The sequence below is a fragment of the Sapajus apella genome, unplaced genomic scaffold (genome assembly GCF_009761245.1).
Source record: "Sapajus apella isolate SASKATOON/1434 unplaced genomic scaffold, GSC_monkey_1.0 scaffold13, whole genome shotgun sequence".
NCBI lineage: Eukaryota > Metazoa > Chordata > Mammalia > Primates > Cebidae > Sapajus > Sapajus apella.
Genome location: NW_022436953.1, coordinates 6,185,770 through 6,198,879, shown reverse-complemented (window position 1 = coordinate 6,198,879; position 13,110 = coordinate 6,185,770). Strand labels below are relative to the sequence as shown.

At 53.3% G+C, this 13,110-nt stretch overlaps 1 protein-coding gene across 2 annotated transcripts in view; it reads right to left on the bottom strand.

The window, feature by feature from the left end:
- SUFU (SUFU negative regulator of hedgehog signaling) overlaps positions 1–13,110 on the bottom strand; it is a 120,950-nt gene that overhangs the window by 6,736 nt on the left and 101,104 nt on the right. For both annotated transcript variants that reach the window (XM_032281458.1, XM_032281457.1), the window contains exons 9-10: positions 8,936–9,070; positions 6,912–7,050 (exon numbers count right to left, since the gene is read on the bottom strand). In XM_032281458.1, coding sequence (XP_032137349.1) covers positions 6,912–7,050; positions 8,936–9,070 — 274 coding nt within the window. The remainder of the gene's footprint in view (positions 1–6,911; positions 7,051–8,935; positions 9,071–13,110) is intronic.

Below are 13,110 nucleotides of genomic sequence, written 5' to 3'. Positions count from 1 at the left end.
TGTGGGAAAAGCCTGGCAGTTCTGGGGCTTGGCACTCCTGAAGCTCACTGGGTCCCTATGGAGCTGCTTGGCTCTGTCACAAATAATGGGAATGGTGATGATAAAAATGACAGTAAAAATGGCCAATAGCAGAATCAGTATCTCCCCCATGTGCCAGGCGCTGTGCTAAGAGCTTGATCAGTGTCATTTAGTTGAATCCTTGTGGCAGTCCTGCTAGGGAGGTGACTATCATCCCCACTTTGCCCAAGGGTAGGAACCCAGAGGAGACAAGGCGCTGGACTTTTATTTTTTAGACGGAGTCTTGCTCTGTTGCCCAGGCTAGAGTGCAGTGGCACAATCTCAGCTCACTGCAACCTCCACCTCCTGGGTTCAAGTGATTCTCCTGCCTCAGCCTCTGAGTAGCTGGGATTACAGGAGACTGTTACCACATCTCACTAATTTTTTTTTTTTTTTTGAGTCAGAGTCTCTCTCTCTCTGTCGCCCAGGCTGGAGTGCAATGGTGAGATCTGGGCAAACTGCAACCTCCACCTCCCAGGATCAAGCGATTCTACTGTCTCAGCCTCCCCAGTAGCTGGGACTATAGGCACATGCCACCACGCCCGGCTAATATTAGTAGAGATGGGGTTTCACCATGTTGGTCAGGCTGGTCTCGAACTCCTGACTTTGTGATCCACCCGCCTTGGCCTCCCAAAGTGCTGGGATTACAGGCGTAAGCCACTGCACCCAGCCTAATTTTTCTTTTTTTTTTTTTCGAGACAGAGTCTTGCTCTGTCACCAGGCTGGAGCACAGTGGTGCAGTCTCGGCACACTGCAACCTCTGCCTCCCGGGTTCAAGCAATTCTTCCGCCTCAGCCTCCCAAGTAGCTGGGACTACAGGCAGGTTTCAAACGCCCGGCTAATTTTTGTATTTTTAGTAGAGACAGGGTTTCACCATGTTGGCCAGGATGGTCTCCATCAATTTTTCCATTTTTAATAGAGACAGGGTTTTGCTATGTTGGCCTGGCCGGTCTCGAACTCCTGACTTCAAATGATCCACCCCACTTGGCGTCCCCAAGTGCTGGGATTACAGGCGAGAACCACTGTGCCTGGCTCAAGCCTCTGGGCTTTAGAGGAAGAGCTATCTGACCTCATGGTGATAGAGGATGCTTTTTTCCCTGTCTGGGGAAGACACCCCAACCCTAGAAGGCTGTATATTTGGGGATGACTTCTCTGTCTGCTGATGAAGGAGGTGAACATAGCTTTGTTTTTTACCAATGACCTGGAAAATCAGCAGTCCCAACCTCTACCAGCCACGAATCTCCTGGCCTCCTGCTCAACTTAAAAAGGCTGGAAGGCTGGGCGAGGTGGCTCATGCCTGTAATCTCAGCCCTTTGGGAGGCTGATGAGGGCAGTTCTTGAGGTCAGGAGATCGAGACCATCCTGGCTAACATGGTGAAACCCTGTCTCTACTAAAAATTGGAAAAAAAAATAGCCGGGTGTGGTGGCACATGCCTGTAGTCCCAGCTACTCAAGAAGCTGAGGCAGGAGAATTGCTTGAACCTGGGAGGTGGAGGTTGCAGTGAGCCAAGACTGCGCCACTGCACTCCAGCCTGGGTGAGAGTGAGGCTCTGTCTCCCAAAAAAAAAAAAAAAAAAAAAAAGAGGGCTAGAGACCTGAGAGCACTAAACCACCAGGCTGGCCAACTGGAAAGGACGGCATGCCATGCGCAGAGATGGTTCCCAAGTGGGGACAGTGGGGCAAATTCCAAGGCCAGCCTAGTGAATACGTACATCTTGACAGTTCTCTAGCCCAGAAAGTAGCAGTATAAAGATTGATAACAGCACTCACTGATATTTGCACTTACCAAGAGCCAGGCAGAAAACACTTATGTTTGTGCACAAACAGCTCTCAGAGGGAGGGGTCCATCTAGAGAGGAAGACCCCCCAACTAATCTGAGCAGCACATTCCCCTGGGAAGCTTTTGAAAATATGGGGTTGCTAGGCCCCATTCATACCTCCTGAATCAGAATACGCTGGGGCAAAGCCAAGGCACTTGTATTTTTAAGAGGTGCCCCACAAGATCATGGTGGAGCTGCTGGGGAAATACTCAGGCCCACAGGAAAAGGGGGTTTGGGCACAGGCTTAACCAACAAGGGTGACTTGGTGGCTCTAGCTCCAGCACCATCAAACTGGCTGAGCTGCCAGGGGAGCAATGGACTCTGGTCACCCCTAATTCCCACCTTTGGCCAGGGAGGGGGCTTGGAATCTAGGCCAGCAGCTACTCTAATGGGCTCACACCAGCTGCCTTAACCAGCTTGCTTGGTGATGGTGTGGGAGGATTGTCAACAACCTCCCAATTCCCCAGGCCCCAGAAAGTTCCAGAAAGGAACCCGAAAAGTGATCTTGTGTCAGTGCTTGCCCTGGGCAGGCCAGGCTGTGTGCAGGCAGGAGTCCCGCTGCTGCAGATCTGACGCCGATTCAAATGTCTGCGGTCAATGATATTTCTGAGTCTGCAAAGAGTGGCTGACAATGCCCACTCCTTCCCCTTGGTATGACAATCCACACTTTGTCCAGGGCCTTGTTTGTTCATCATGTTGACATGTTGTTCTTGCTTCCCAACAAGTTTGGCTTTCTTTTCCCTCCCTTTCCTCCTCTCAAGGAAGGAAATGTGTTGTTTACAGTGGAAGAGCCTGCCAAGGAGCTGCTCTGGCACCCGCAATGGCAGTGGAGGAGGTAGGGACAAGGAAGCAGTCCTGTCTGCGTCCCCTCCCTCCCAACCCCCTCCACAGGTCAGACAAAAGCCAGAAAACAGCTTGGAGAACACCCCCCACCCAGATCAAGGGCAGAGGTATGTGGTGCGGCAGGTATCGGGCTGCAGTGGGGGCACAGATCGCTCATTTTTTCTCAGTGGGTGGTGAAAAGTTGGCTTTGGTGGCTAGAAGCAGGCTCAGACTCCTGATCTGGCTGTGGGCTGCCAGGAACACAGTGGGGCATCATAGTCCTTTCCTACAAGGAAGGGCACTTCGCCAGCCACATTGCTGGGTTCTAAACCTGAATGGGCATCCCCCTGGACAAGGTCTCTGGGGCAGTCCAAGCAAAGGTCTCCAGGGAGAACAGGTATGGCTGGGTTCACTAGTAGGAGGAGGAACAGTAGAGGCACCAAAGAGGAGATACCCAGCGAATGGACTGGGGATTCCCAAGTCATCTTCTGTGCAATATCCAAATGGATGGCAGAAGGCAGGGCTTGTCCAGAGGAGAGCTCGGCAGCAGCTCCCCAATCCTGGCCTGGAGCAGCAGAGCCCACTTGGAATAGCTGCTGGGCGTCTTCTCCCAAACCTGGGGCTTTCCATCAGGGCTGGCAGAGAATGGCCAGGACTGGGGGAGACACCTGGGTGAGCTGTCAGACACCACACAGCTGAGAAAGCATTGCGGGGCCTAAAACAATATTCTCATATTTGGTGATGTGACCCCTATATGACCGCTGGGGCTGAGACTTCAGATCAACCCTGGCTGGGGACGGATGAACACCTCAGCTCTGGGCCAGGCTCCCGCTCAGAAGACTAACAGCCCAGTGTTGACAGGCTCAAGGGAGAGAGGCTTGTTAAAGCCACTAGGATGAGGGAATGCTGGGGGAAGGAGGTGCAGGAGCAGACCTTGGCAGGTCCCCTCCCAGGGTCTGAAGAGCCTCCTGCATAGCTCTGGAGTTGGCTGATAAACTTTACAGTTTCAGCAAGGATGAAAACAACAAATGGCAGGGCAGACCGAGGCGTCATTCCCTGGAGTGAAAGCCTGTGGAACTGGAGCTGGCTTCCTGCACCTCCAGATCCTCCATGAAATAGGGAGTGTCCACTGTGCTCCACCTGGGGTTGCAGATGGCCCTGCTCTGCCACATGCTGGAGTCCAGACTCTCCTGGGTCTGGACTGATGGGGAAGTGGTGGAGCAGGTGGGTGTGGAGGCCTGTCTGGGGCCATTCCACAGGCTCTGGAAAGGGGCTCGGGTTCCCAAACCTTCTGCCTTTTCCTCTTGGCCTCCTTTGTCACTCTTCCCTCATGCAGGGTGTCTCTGCCACGCTTTCTCCCAAGAGATAACGAGCCTGGGCTGGTGGCCAGAACAAGGTGCCAAGGTTGCTGTAACAAAATCATCCCAGCCCCTCCGTTTCAGCTGGGACCAAGGGGAGAGTTCTGGCAGCAGTCAAGAGAACAGAAGACTGGGTCTCTTTATGTCCTGCGTCTCCTGGATTCTGCTCCTTCCTACTCCTCTGCCCCCAACAGGCCTGGGCACACAAGGCCCCAGGAGACACCCCGGAACCCTGGGGGCACGAGCGAGAGATGCCTGCAGGGAGCAAAGGCAGGCCTCTCTGTGCTGGGGTCCCCTCCTGAGGAGCCTATGGCCCTCCTTGGCCCAGTGGAGTGGCCCTCACTGGCGACTGCAAGTCTAACCCCAGGCCTCTAGGAAGTCCTGCAGACTCCCAGGGAGACAGCCAGCCCCAGACCGAGACCTAGAGGCCCACAAGTAATTACAAGCCCAGGTTCCCACAAGCAAGGGAGCTGCCTGTGACCACAGTGGCAAGACCCTAACGGGGGAGGCTGGCTGGCAGTCAGAGGCAGAAAGTGCTGACTGCCTGGCAGGGGGAGGAGGGCTGGTGTGGGTGTTGGCTCCACCATTGAGAATCCGGCTGGGAGCAGGGTCAGAGGGTTTCCCAGGGCTCCTTGGAAAGGGCCTGAGAAACCCCTTGGTGATCAAGGGTGGGTGCTTGGGGAGTGGGGCCTCCGCCAGCCTTCCTGGGAGCTCTCCTGTGAGCCGGGCCCCGTGGTGGACCACAATAATGAGCCCATAACACAGGCCTTTGATTGAGCAGCTCCCAGCACAGCAACTTTATTGAAACATGCCGAGGCCAGCAGCTCGTTCCCACCGCACCCCGGTTCCCTGGGCAACAGCCCATGGGAGGGGACCATGTGCTGGGGAGCCAGCGGGTGCTGAGCCTCAAGCTCACTGAGGGGCTGCCAGGGAGGTGAGGGGGTTGTGGCACTGGGAGTGGGAACCCCAGCAGCTATGAGGTCAGGGGCTTGGGGAAATGGGGTTGGGTCCAAAGGGCTTTCAGTGGACTGAGGGGCAACGTGTCATCTGCTGAGTCCTGTGGGGGACAAGCTTCCTGAGCTGCTGAAAATCAGAGACACTGACTAACCTCCCTCAGGGCAGGAGGACGTTCCAGGAGGGGAGGAGAGAGCTCCAAGGATAGGGTCAGAGCTGAGGAAGTGAAACCTAACTGGGTTGAATGTATTCTGCAGTTTGGGAAGGCCCCAGTCCCTACTGTCCCAGGAAAATGTACTTGAACCTTTACTAAACACACATACACACATATGCATGTGCGCGCGCGCGCGCGCGCACACACACACACACACACACACACACACACACACACACACACACACGTGCGTGCGGCTTGCTACCTGGGGACATTTGGGAATGATGACCTGTGAACTCTCAGGGGCTGGTCCTTACCTTTAGCCTCCCCAGCAGCTCTGCCCAGGAGACAGGCCTCCTCCCTCCCTGTTCTCCACAGGGGCAGGGGTAGCAGCCCAGGACATGACTGGGGGTGGGGAATGGGGGGAGGCCCTTTCCACTTGTGCTGGGCTAATTTCAAATATTACACTTCAGAGCTTTTGTTACAGTAACTACCAACACCACATGGACAGAAATCTAATGTTACCAAGTGGGACTTTTAAAATGTATTTATAACTTTATGGTTCAAAGTAATTTTGTTATGAAACGATATAATAACAACAGTGGAAAAAGGCAAGATAATTTATGGAACACAATATCCCTAAAGCACTAGCTTCCATTTCTATCTCAGCTTAGTCTGGGGAGTGTGGTTGGTGTCCTTTGTTTGCTGTTTGTTTTAATTAAGGGTTAATATTTTGGTGGTGGGGGAGAAGAGGGGCCTGGCCTGAAGGAGGAGAAATTCTGTAGACATGCAGCGATAAAAAGTGTTTCTGTATTGAGTACATGTGCTTCACAGACTCCCCAGACTGGGTGAAACTCACAAACCCAGCATCATTCTCTTCCCCTCTACTGTAATGCCACATGCCTCTCCAATACATCGCAAACCAGGTATGGCCACCTTTAGGCTTAGGGTCAGGTTCCCTTCTTGATACTTGTGAGTGAGGTGAGGTAAAGTGTTTAATCCTCTCTCCACCCTTAACAAACAAATGCCAAAAAAAGATCTTGGGAGTGTGGTCAAGCAGGCTGAGCACCCATTAGAGACCCAGGACGGGGGCGGGGGGGGGCCTGGAAGGAGGCCTATGGCTCTGAGGCCGCAGTACCCTGCTTGGCATCAGCTCTGAAGCTTGCTACAGCCAGAAGAGCAAAGGAAGGACAAAGTGCTCTGGACAAGCCAGCAGGTCTCTGGTCACACACGCTCAGGAGGAATGGGAGGGTCATCAGAAAGGGTGGGAAGGGAGGCTCATCCCACTGAGGCCTGCCCAGCCCCTGGTCCAGGCACCCATGCCACTGTCTGAATTCTGGTGGGATTTCCATGTAGCCACTGGAGACTGGCCTCCACATATCCTCCCATCTTGCTTTACCCTTGATTTCTTGTGCCTTGGTTTACCCAGGGTTCAGAAAGTCTTATAGCCTTCCAACCTGGATTTCCACGGGAAACAGAATTACCAATAACCAGGGCCTGGAGAGTTAACACTTGTGCCTCAGGTGACAGGGGGAAAAGGCCAGGAAGTGCTCCTGGAGCTGCTGCAGTGGGCATTGGCATCTATACTCCACATCCACACACAGGCCTCGGGCCCTGAATCCAAGAGGCATTCATGACCAGCCCCCCCGGAAGGGGCACCACCAAGAGTTGCCAAGGGAGAAGAGGAGGGGTGGGCAAGGAAGAGCCTATGGAAGGAAGGAAGGGAGTAGAAGAAGGGCCTTCTCACTTGTAACCAGGGTCCATGAGCCGCGTAAGGATGCTCCTCTGTGGCAAAGGCGCCTTCTACTCCCGTGGAGACAAACGTGATGGCCATGTCCCCTGTGATACTTTTATATGTAAAGTGCCGTCCATGCAGGAGCCTGCCCCTGGGGGTGGGAACATGGAGACAGTGAGAAGCTGGGCCTGGAAACAGTTCCAAGCGCAGCAGGCCTGGCCAAGGCTCTGGGACAGTGGGGACTATGCTCCATGGGACAGGGTGCCTGATAAATGCCCTCCTGGCTGCCCACCTGCCCACTAACAGAGGACTGTATCCAAACATGTTCATTTCAAAGAGAAGCCCCCCTCACAAGTTCTCTAAGGTCATCCTTTCAAAGTGCTCAAAGCTAGCAGAAAACACTCTAGATCAGAGTTCAAAAGCCCTCCAGAGGTCATGGGGTTCACCTCCCTAAGGAAAACTGAGGCCAGAGAGAAAAGGTAGCAACGTGCCAAAGGTCATGCCCAGATGTAAGAGGAGGTCACATCCGCCATTGGGGATGGAGGTGAGGTAGTGTCTAGACAAGTTTCCCTGGGATGGATGATGGGATAGTGCCTCTCCAGTGGGACACTTCAGTGACCAGGGCAGAATCTTCCACCTGCTTCTGGGTTTTCCCATAACATTTAAGTGGCTGGCCCAAAGGCTATAGCGCAGCTTAAAAAAAAAAGCAAGCAAGCAAACTGAAGCCATGTGGGGTCACTCAGGGAGTCACAGAAGTTACTGTTAATCCCTAGTCTGGAAATACACCTGGGGGAGGGGCAAGCAGGGGCAGCCAATGGGCAGCGCCACCCATCAGCGAAGGAAGCAGAACCTGCCCACTGCCTTCTCAGGCTGCCTCCAATTAACCCTTCACCAGTCCAAAGGCCCTGGGCCGCGGCCAGATAAGTGGCTGGGGAGGATGTGGCTGTGGGGTGGTGGTGGGCCCCGCCAGGTCCTGTTCATTCTGGCCACTTGCTCTCTGTCTGCTGCCCAGGGTGGCTAGCCAAGGCTGGTTACCCTTCAAACTCACACCCAGGTGCTGGGGACAGTGGGAAGAGTCCCAACTGTGCAAGTCTTCTTCCCTGTCACTGTTCTGCGAGTTTAGAGTTACTCTTAGAGCCTCTGCTGCTCAGAGTGTGGGTGGAGCCCTGTGGCTGTGGGGGAGCCAGCTGTAGCAGATGCAGCCATGCAACCGCCCTGAGCACAGAGCTGAGTTCTGGCCAGAGGGCTGGGCTCTGGCACTGTGGACAGAAGCAGGAGGGACACAGCTGGGCTTCCTGGTCCCTCAAGGAGTTTGCTGGGCTGGCCACTGGGTTTCAGAACTGAGTGTTTTCCGTGGGAAAAGCAGTAAGCAGGAGAAAATAGAGCCCAACCCACCCAACCCTGCCCTGACAAACCAGTGCTTCTGGGGACCCTGCCATCCCTTACCCTGGACTGGGGGCACCTGAGACTCCCTAGGTCACAGAGCCTTCCTCAGGGGAAGAGGGCCAAGGAACACTTCTCTGGACAAAGGAGGGTTCTTTAGCGCCTATTCCCTGTGGATTCTGACTCCAGAACTTGCAAATGAGGAAAGTCTGTCAAGCAAGCAGTCAGAGATCAGTGGGGCTCTCTGGCTACAGTGCTGGGACCACTGGGGACTGTCGCTGCCCTGGGCTAGAGACAGGAGATGCAGAGAAGAGAGCCCCTCTCTAGGAAGGATGGTTGACTTCTCACCACCTAGGCCCTCCCTGCTTCGGCAGGGAGAACACTGCATGGCCCAGTGACATGGGGGTGACTGGCCAGTTCACAGCCCCAGGGCTCCAAAACAGGCCCCAAGTGGAGTAGCTCTTCTCCCTCCCTGAGCCCCAGCCTGCTTAGCTGTGTGGGCTGCCAACAGGCACCTCAGCCTCACCGGGAGACAGCAAGCACAGGCCTGGTGGCTCTCTGGAGGCTCGAGGATGTCTGCTAGGGGAGGGGGCTGGGAAGGTTCTGAAGTGTCCCCTGGAGGCTGAGCTGTGTGGCAGGGCTGTCTCTCTCACCTTAGGCAGAGAGGAATGAGGGCTCCGGACTCCTGGTTGAATTTCAGATGTACACTCTCGAGCTGCCGTGTGCGAATGAGCTCATGGGGAATGATGGCCGTGGAGCTGTCACTTTCCAGGCTGTCTTTACGGCTCCTGTGAAGCAAGCACAGGAAACGGTTCAGCACAAGGTGAAAAGCTCAGGGAGGAGCAGGATGAGAGTCTCCGTCTGGGCTCCTGAGTAATAAAGACAATAATGGTGACTGATGATAATGATGGTGACAGCAACCATTTCGTATATGCCTGGCAAGCGCCAGCCACTGCACCAAGCACTTCTCACTGACTGGCTACTCCTCACAATGCCCCCAAGAGGTAGCTGCCACCATTCTTTCCTTTTTTACAGAGGAGGAACTGGGGACAGGGAGGCTTAGTAATTTGCACAGGTTGCACAGCCAGAGAGTGGGTGGAGGTGAGATCTGGTCTCAGGTAGGTCTGGTTCTATAAAGCCTGCATCTTTGGCCAACATTTTTTTTTTTTTTTTTTTTTTTTTTAAGATGGTGTCTCGCTCTGTTACCCAGGCTGTAGTACAGTGGTGCAATCTCAGCTCACTGCAACCTCCACCTCCCAGGTTCAAGCCATTCTCCTGCCTTAGTCCTGAGTAGCTGGGATTACATCATGCCTGGCTAATTTTTGTATTTTTGGTAGAGATGGGGTTTTGCCACGTTGGCCAGGCTGGTTTCGAACCCTTGACCTCAGGTGATCCACCTGCCTTGGTCTCCCAAAGTGCTGGGATTACAGGCATGGGCCACTGCGCTTGGCCCCAACATTCCACATTAAAATTTATGGCACAGTGGTCTTTCCCTGTGATCAGCAGGAGCTTTTGGGAGCCCTTCCTCTCCTGCCCTGGAGCCTCAGAGCTCTAACTCTGAGCACCATGAGATATGGCTCCAAGAGTTTCTGTCCAGGTGACCCTGAAGGCTCTGAGGATGCACATTCTGCCAATGGCTAGGAACTTCAGGGACATTCACACCCTTCATCTAACCAGACGATAATACAATCTGCACTGCCGAGTACAAGCTGGGCTCTTAGGATTCAGACCAGTGGGCTTGGCTGGAAAGCAGAACCGGGCCCCCACCCTGCTGGGCTTCAAGGCCCCAGGAGCCTGTACCAAATTCCTCCTGTGGCCTTGGCACCATGAGCTGTCGCTGCTGCCCCACACTCCCTCCTGCCTGCTCCCCACCAACAGTGTGGCCCACAGCTTGGCCACGGAGTCCCTTTGCATTCTAAGATTTGCTCTTTCAAATTCAGCTGCCCCCACTGACAACCTCTCAAATCTGCCTCGGCCAGAAATAAGAGTTACCCACTGATCTCATTCAAAAGGCCGGATCCTGGTTTGGGCTGCGAATCTCAGAACAATTCCCCAAGTGTCCATCAAAAACTGGGTGAGAAGCTCTAGTTATTTATCATTCAAGTGGCAGGCAGAAGCCACCCAGGATGACAGCTGGACAGCCACTGAGGGGCAGGCCCACCCTCCTCACACGCTGCGGGGCTGGGTGCCGGGTAGCTCCCTCCGGCAGGGTAGCACCCGGACAGGCAGGGCAACTCCACAGGGGAAGGTGTAGGATCAGCAGGCAAAAGACAGAGGATGGCCCTGGCCAGCAAGGGCCCTGTGGCAGCAGTGGGTTAAACATGCCCCTAAGGTCGTGGGCCATCCTTGCCTGCTGGTCTTCTCCTTGTGGGGACTCACCCCCGGATCTGACTGTTCTTTCACAAAGTGGTCCCTTCCTCTGGTTTCCTAAAGCCAGCTCTGAAACTGCCTTTTCCCCTGGCTTCACCCTTGCATAAGACCTGTGAAGAAGACAAATGCTATGGCCAAGAGGGTCACAGTATTCAGGACTGGAAGGAAACTCTGAGGTTGTTTAATCTAGCTCTTCTTTACAAAAGAGAGCGGATGACACATCCAAGGCCACAGGGCAGGTCTGTGGTGGGCCAGAATGGGAGCCTCAGACTTCCAACCAAATCTCTTTCCCTTCACCAGGGCAGCTGCACCTCCCTCCCTTCTGAAGGAAGCACCAGCGACAGGTGAGGGCTCAGTGGAGACAGGGTGTGCCCTCAGGGCCCAAACAAGAGCAGAACTCAGGAAGCAGTGTTTCCTGAACCATGTTTCCTGAGCCCTTACTCTGTGCTAACCCTCTGCTCAGACCATAGTTCACTCGCTGATTTCTCCCAGCAAGCACAAGGTAGGCTCTGTTGTCAAGCCTTCTTTCACAGATGAGGTAACTGAGGCTCATGGAGGTGAGGGGACAAGCCCAAGGGCTCAGAGCGAGTTTAAGCAAAAGAACCAGGGGGTGACTCTCATAATCACTCCCCTGTGCCATATCTGACCACCCGTTCCTGCTTCCAGACACACCACCATTCTCCTGAAAGGTTCTGAGGTTTGGCTTGGCCAGGTGGGGCCTGCTAGAGGATCCCAGCCTCTATGGTGCCAGCAAAAATGCTGATGAATAGCATGGGAGGTGGGGTGGGGGCTTGCAGAGAAGAATCAACAGCACACAGGGCTAGAGACATCTCAAGCTGGAGGGAAAAATAAATTGTTGAAAGTCAGCTAAAGTCACCTTGGTAACTGCCACAACACACTCACCCAGAACCAGGACATCAAACCCAACTGCAAACAGCTTTAAAGAAATGGAAAAGAACTTAATCATCTGAAGAATTAATGTGACAAGTGCCCACATTTACACCTCCCACCAACCTTCAATCATTTGAAACTGTACTTTAATCTTTTAAGAGAAAAAAAAAAATGCAAAATGCTACATCTGCAGTCCTGGAGCTTGGGTATTTCCGGCATGCTGCTTCACTGGAAACACGGCTGCTGTTACACACACACACACACACACACACACGCACGCCCGGCTTTTTGCTGATTTGTTTTTTCTGGACATCGATGCAGAAGCATGAATTATTTGTGTGGGCTGGGCGAGGTATTAAATCTGCAGCCAACACAGGTTTGCAAGATTTTGCATGGTTGTCAGCTTAATCTTAGTCATAAAAAATAAATAGTGTGCTCGGCTGCATGGCCTAATTTTTCAGCTGGGCTCTTTTCTCCCTGAGTTCCCAGTGGAGGGTGAGGCATGGCTTTGGGGACTGGGAGAGGGGCTCTCAGGGAGCCACAGCTCATACCTGCTGGGGACTGCCAGGGGCATGGGGCCAAGGCTATGCTCCAGGAGACAGAGTGGCTAACAGCTTAAGTTCTGTTCCAGTCTTACATGACATTGGGCTTAACTTCTAAGCTTTGGTATCCTCTTAACAAGAATAAATAACAATAGGTCATTAGGACTAAATGGGATGACTGAGATGAGGCATCTCATAGTGCCTAGGATGTAGTAGGTTCATAATACATCTGACAAGTGCATTAATGTGTTGATATTAGCTGGCTGCCTCTAAAAGTCTATCCGCTCCTGTAGGAATGTCAATGGCCTAACCAAAACTTGTTTGCCTTTATCCTGGGCCCAGAATCCATCTGCCTCTGTCTACGTCAGTTCTCTGCTGAACAAAGGTTGTTGCCTGGAGTTTGGGAGAGGTTACTTCTGAGACAGGGCGTGAAACGGCTCCTGACTCCTTGAGTGGACCCTTGCAGGCTTTGTTCAACCACTGGTGCTCTGGGAAGGCCCTCCTATAGCCCAACAAAAACCCTGAGGCCTTTGCTCCACTGAGGGAGGTGCTGCCAGGGCTCTCTTCCTTCTACAGAGCACAAGCTGCCTTCCTGCAGTTCTCAAACCCCTGTTCTTCAAGTCACCTAGAGTGAGATGAATTCATCTTCACATAATAGCCCTTCCAATCCCTAAGGCTGCTCTCACATCCTACCAAATTTTTTTTTCTTTTTTTGAGACAGAGTCTTACTCTGTCTCCCAGGCTGGAGTGCAGTGGTCTGATCTTAGCTCACTGCAACCTCCACCTGCTGGGTTCAAGCAATTCTCTGCCTCAGCCTCCCGAGTAGCTGGGATTAGAGGCACTTGCCACCATGCCTGGCTAATTTTTATATTTTTAGTAGAGAAAGCGTTTCACCATCTTGGCCAGGCTGGTCTTGAACTCCTGACCTCATGGTCCTCTTGCCTCAGCCTCCCAAAATGCTGGGATTACAGGCATGAGCCACCGCACCCGGCTTTTTTTTTTTTTTTTTTTTTTTTTTTTTTTTT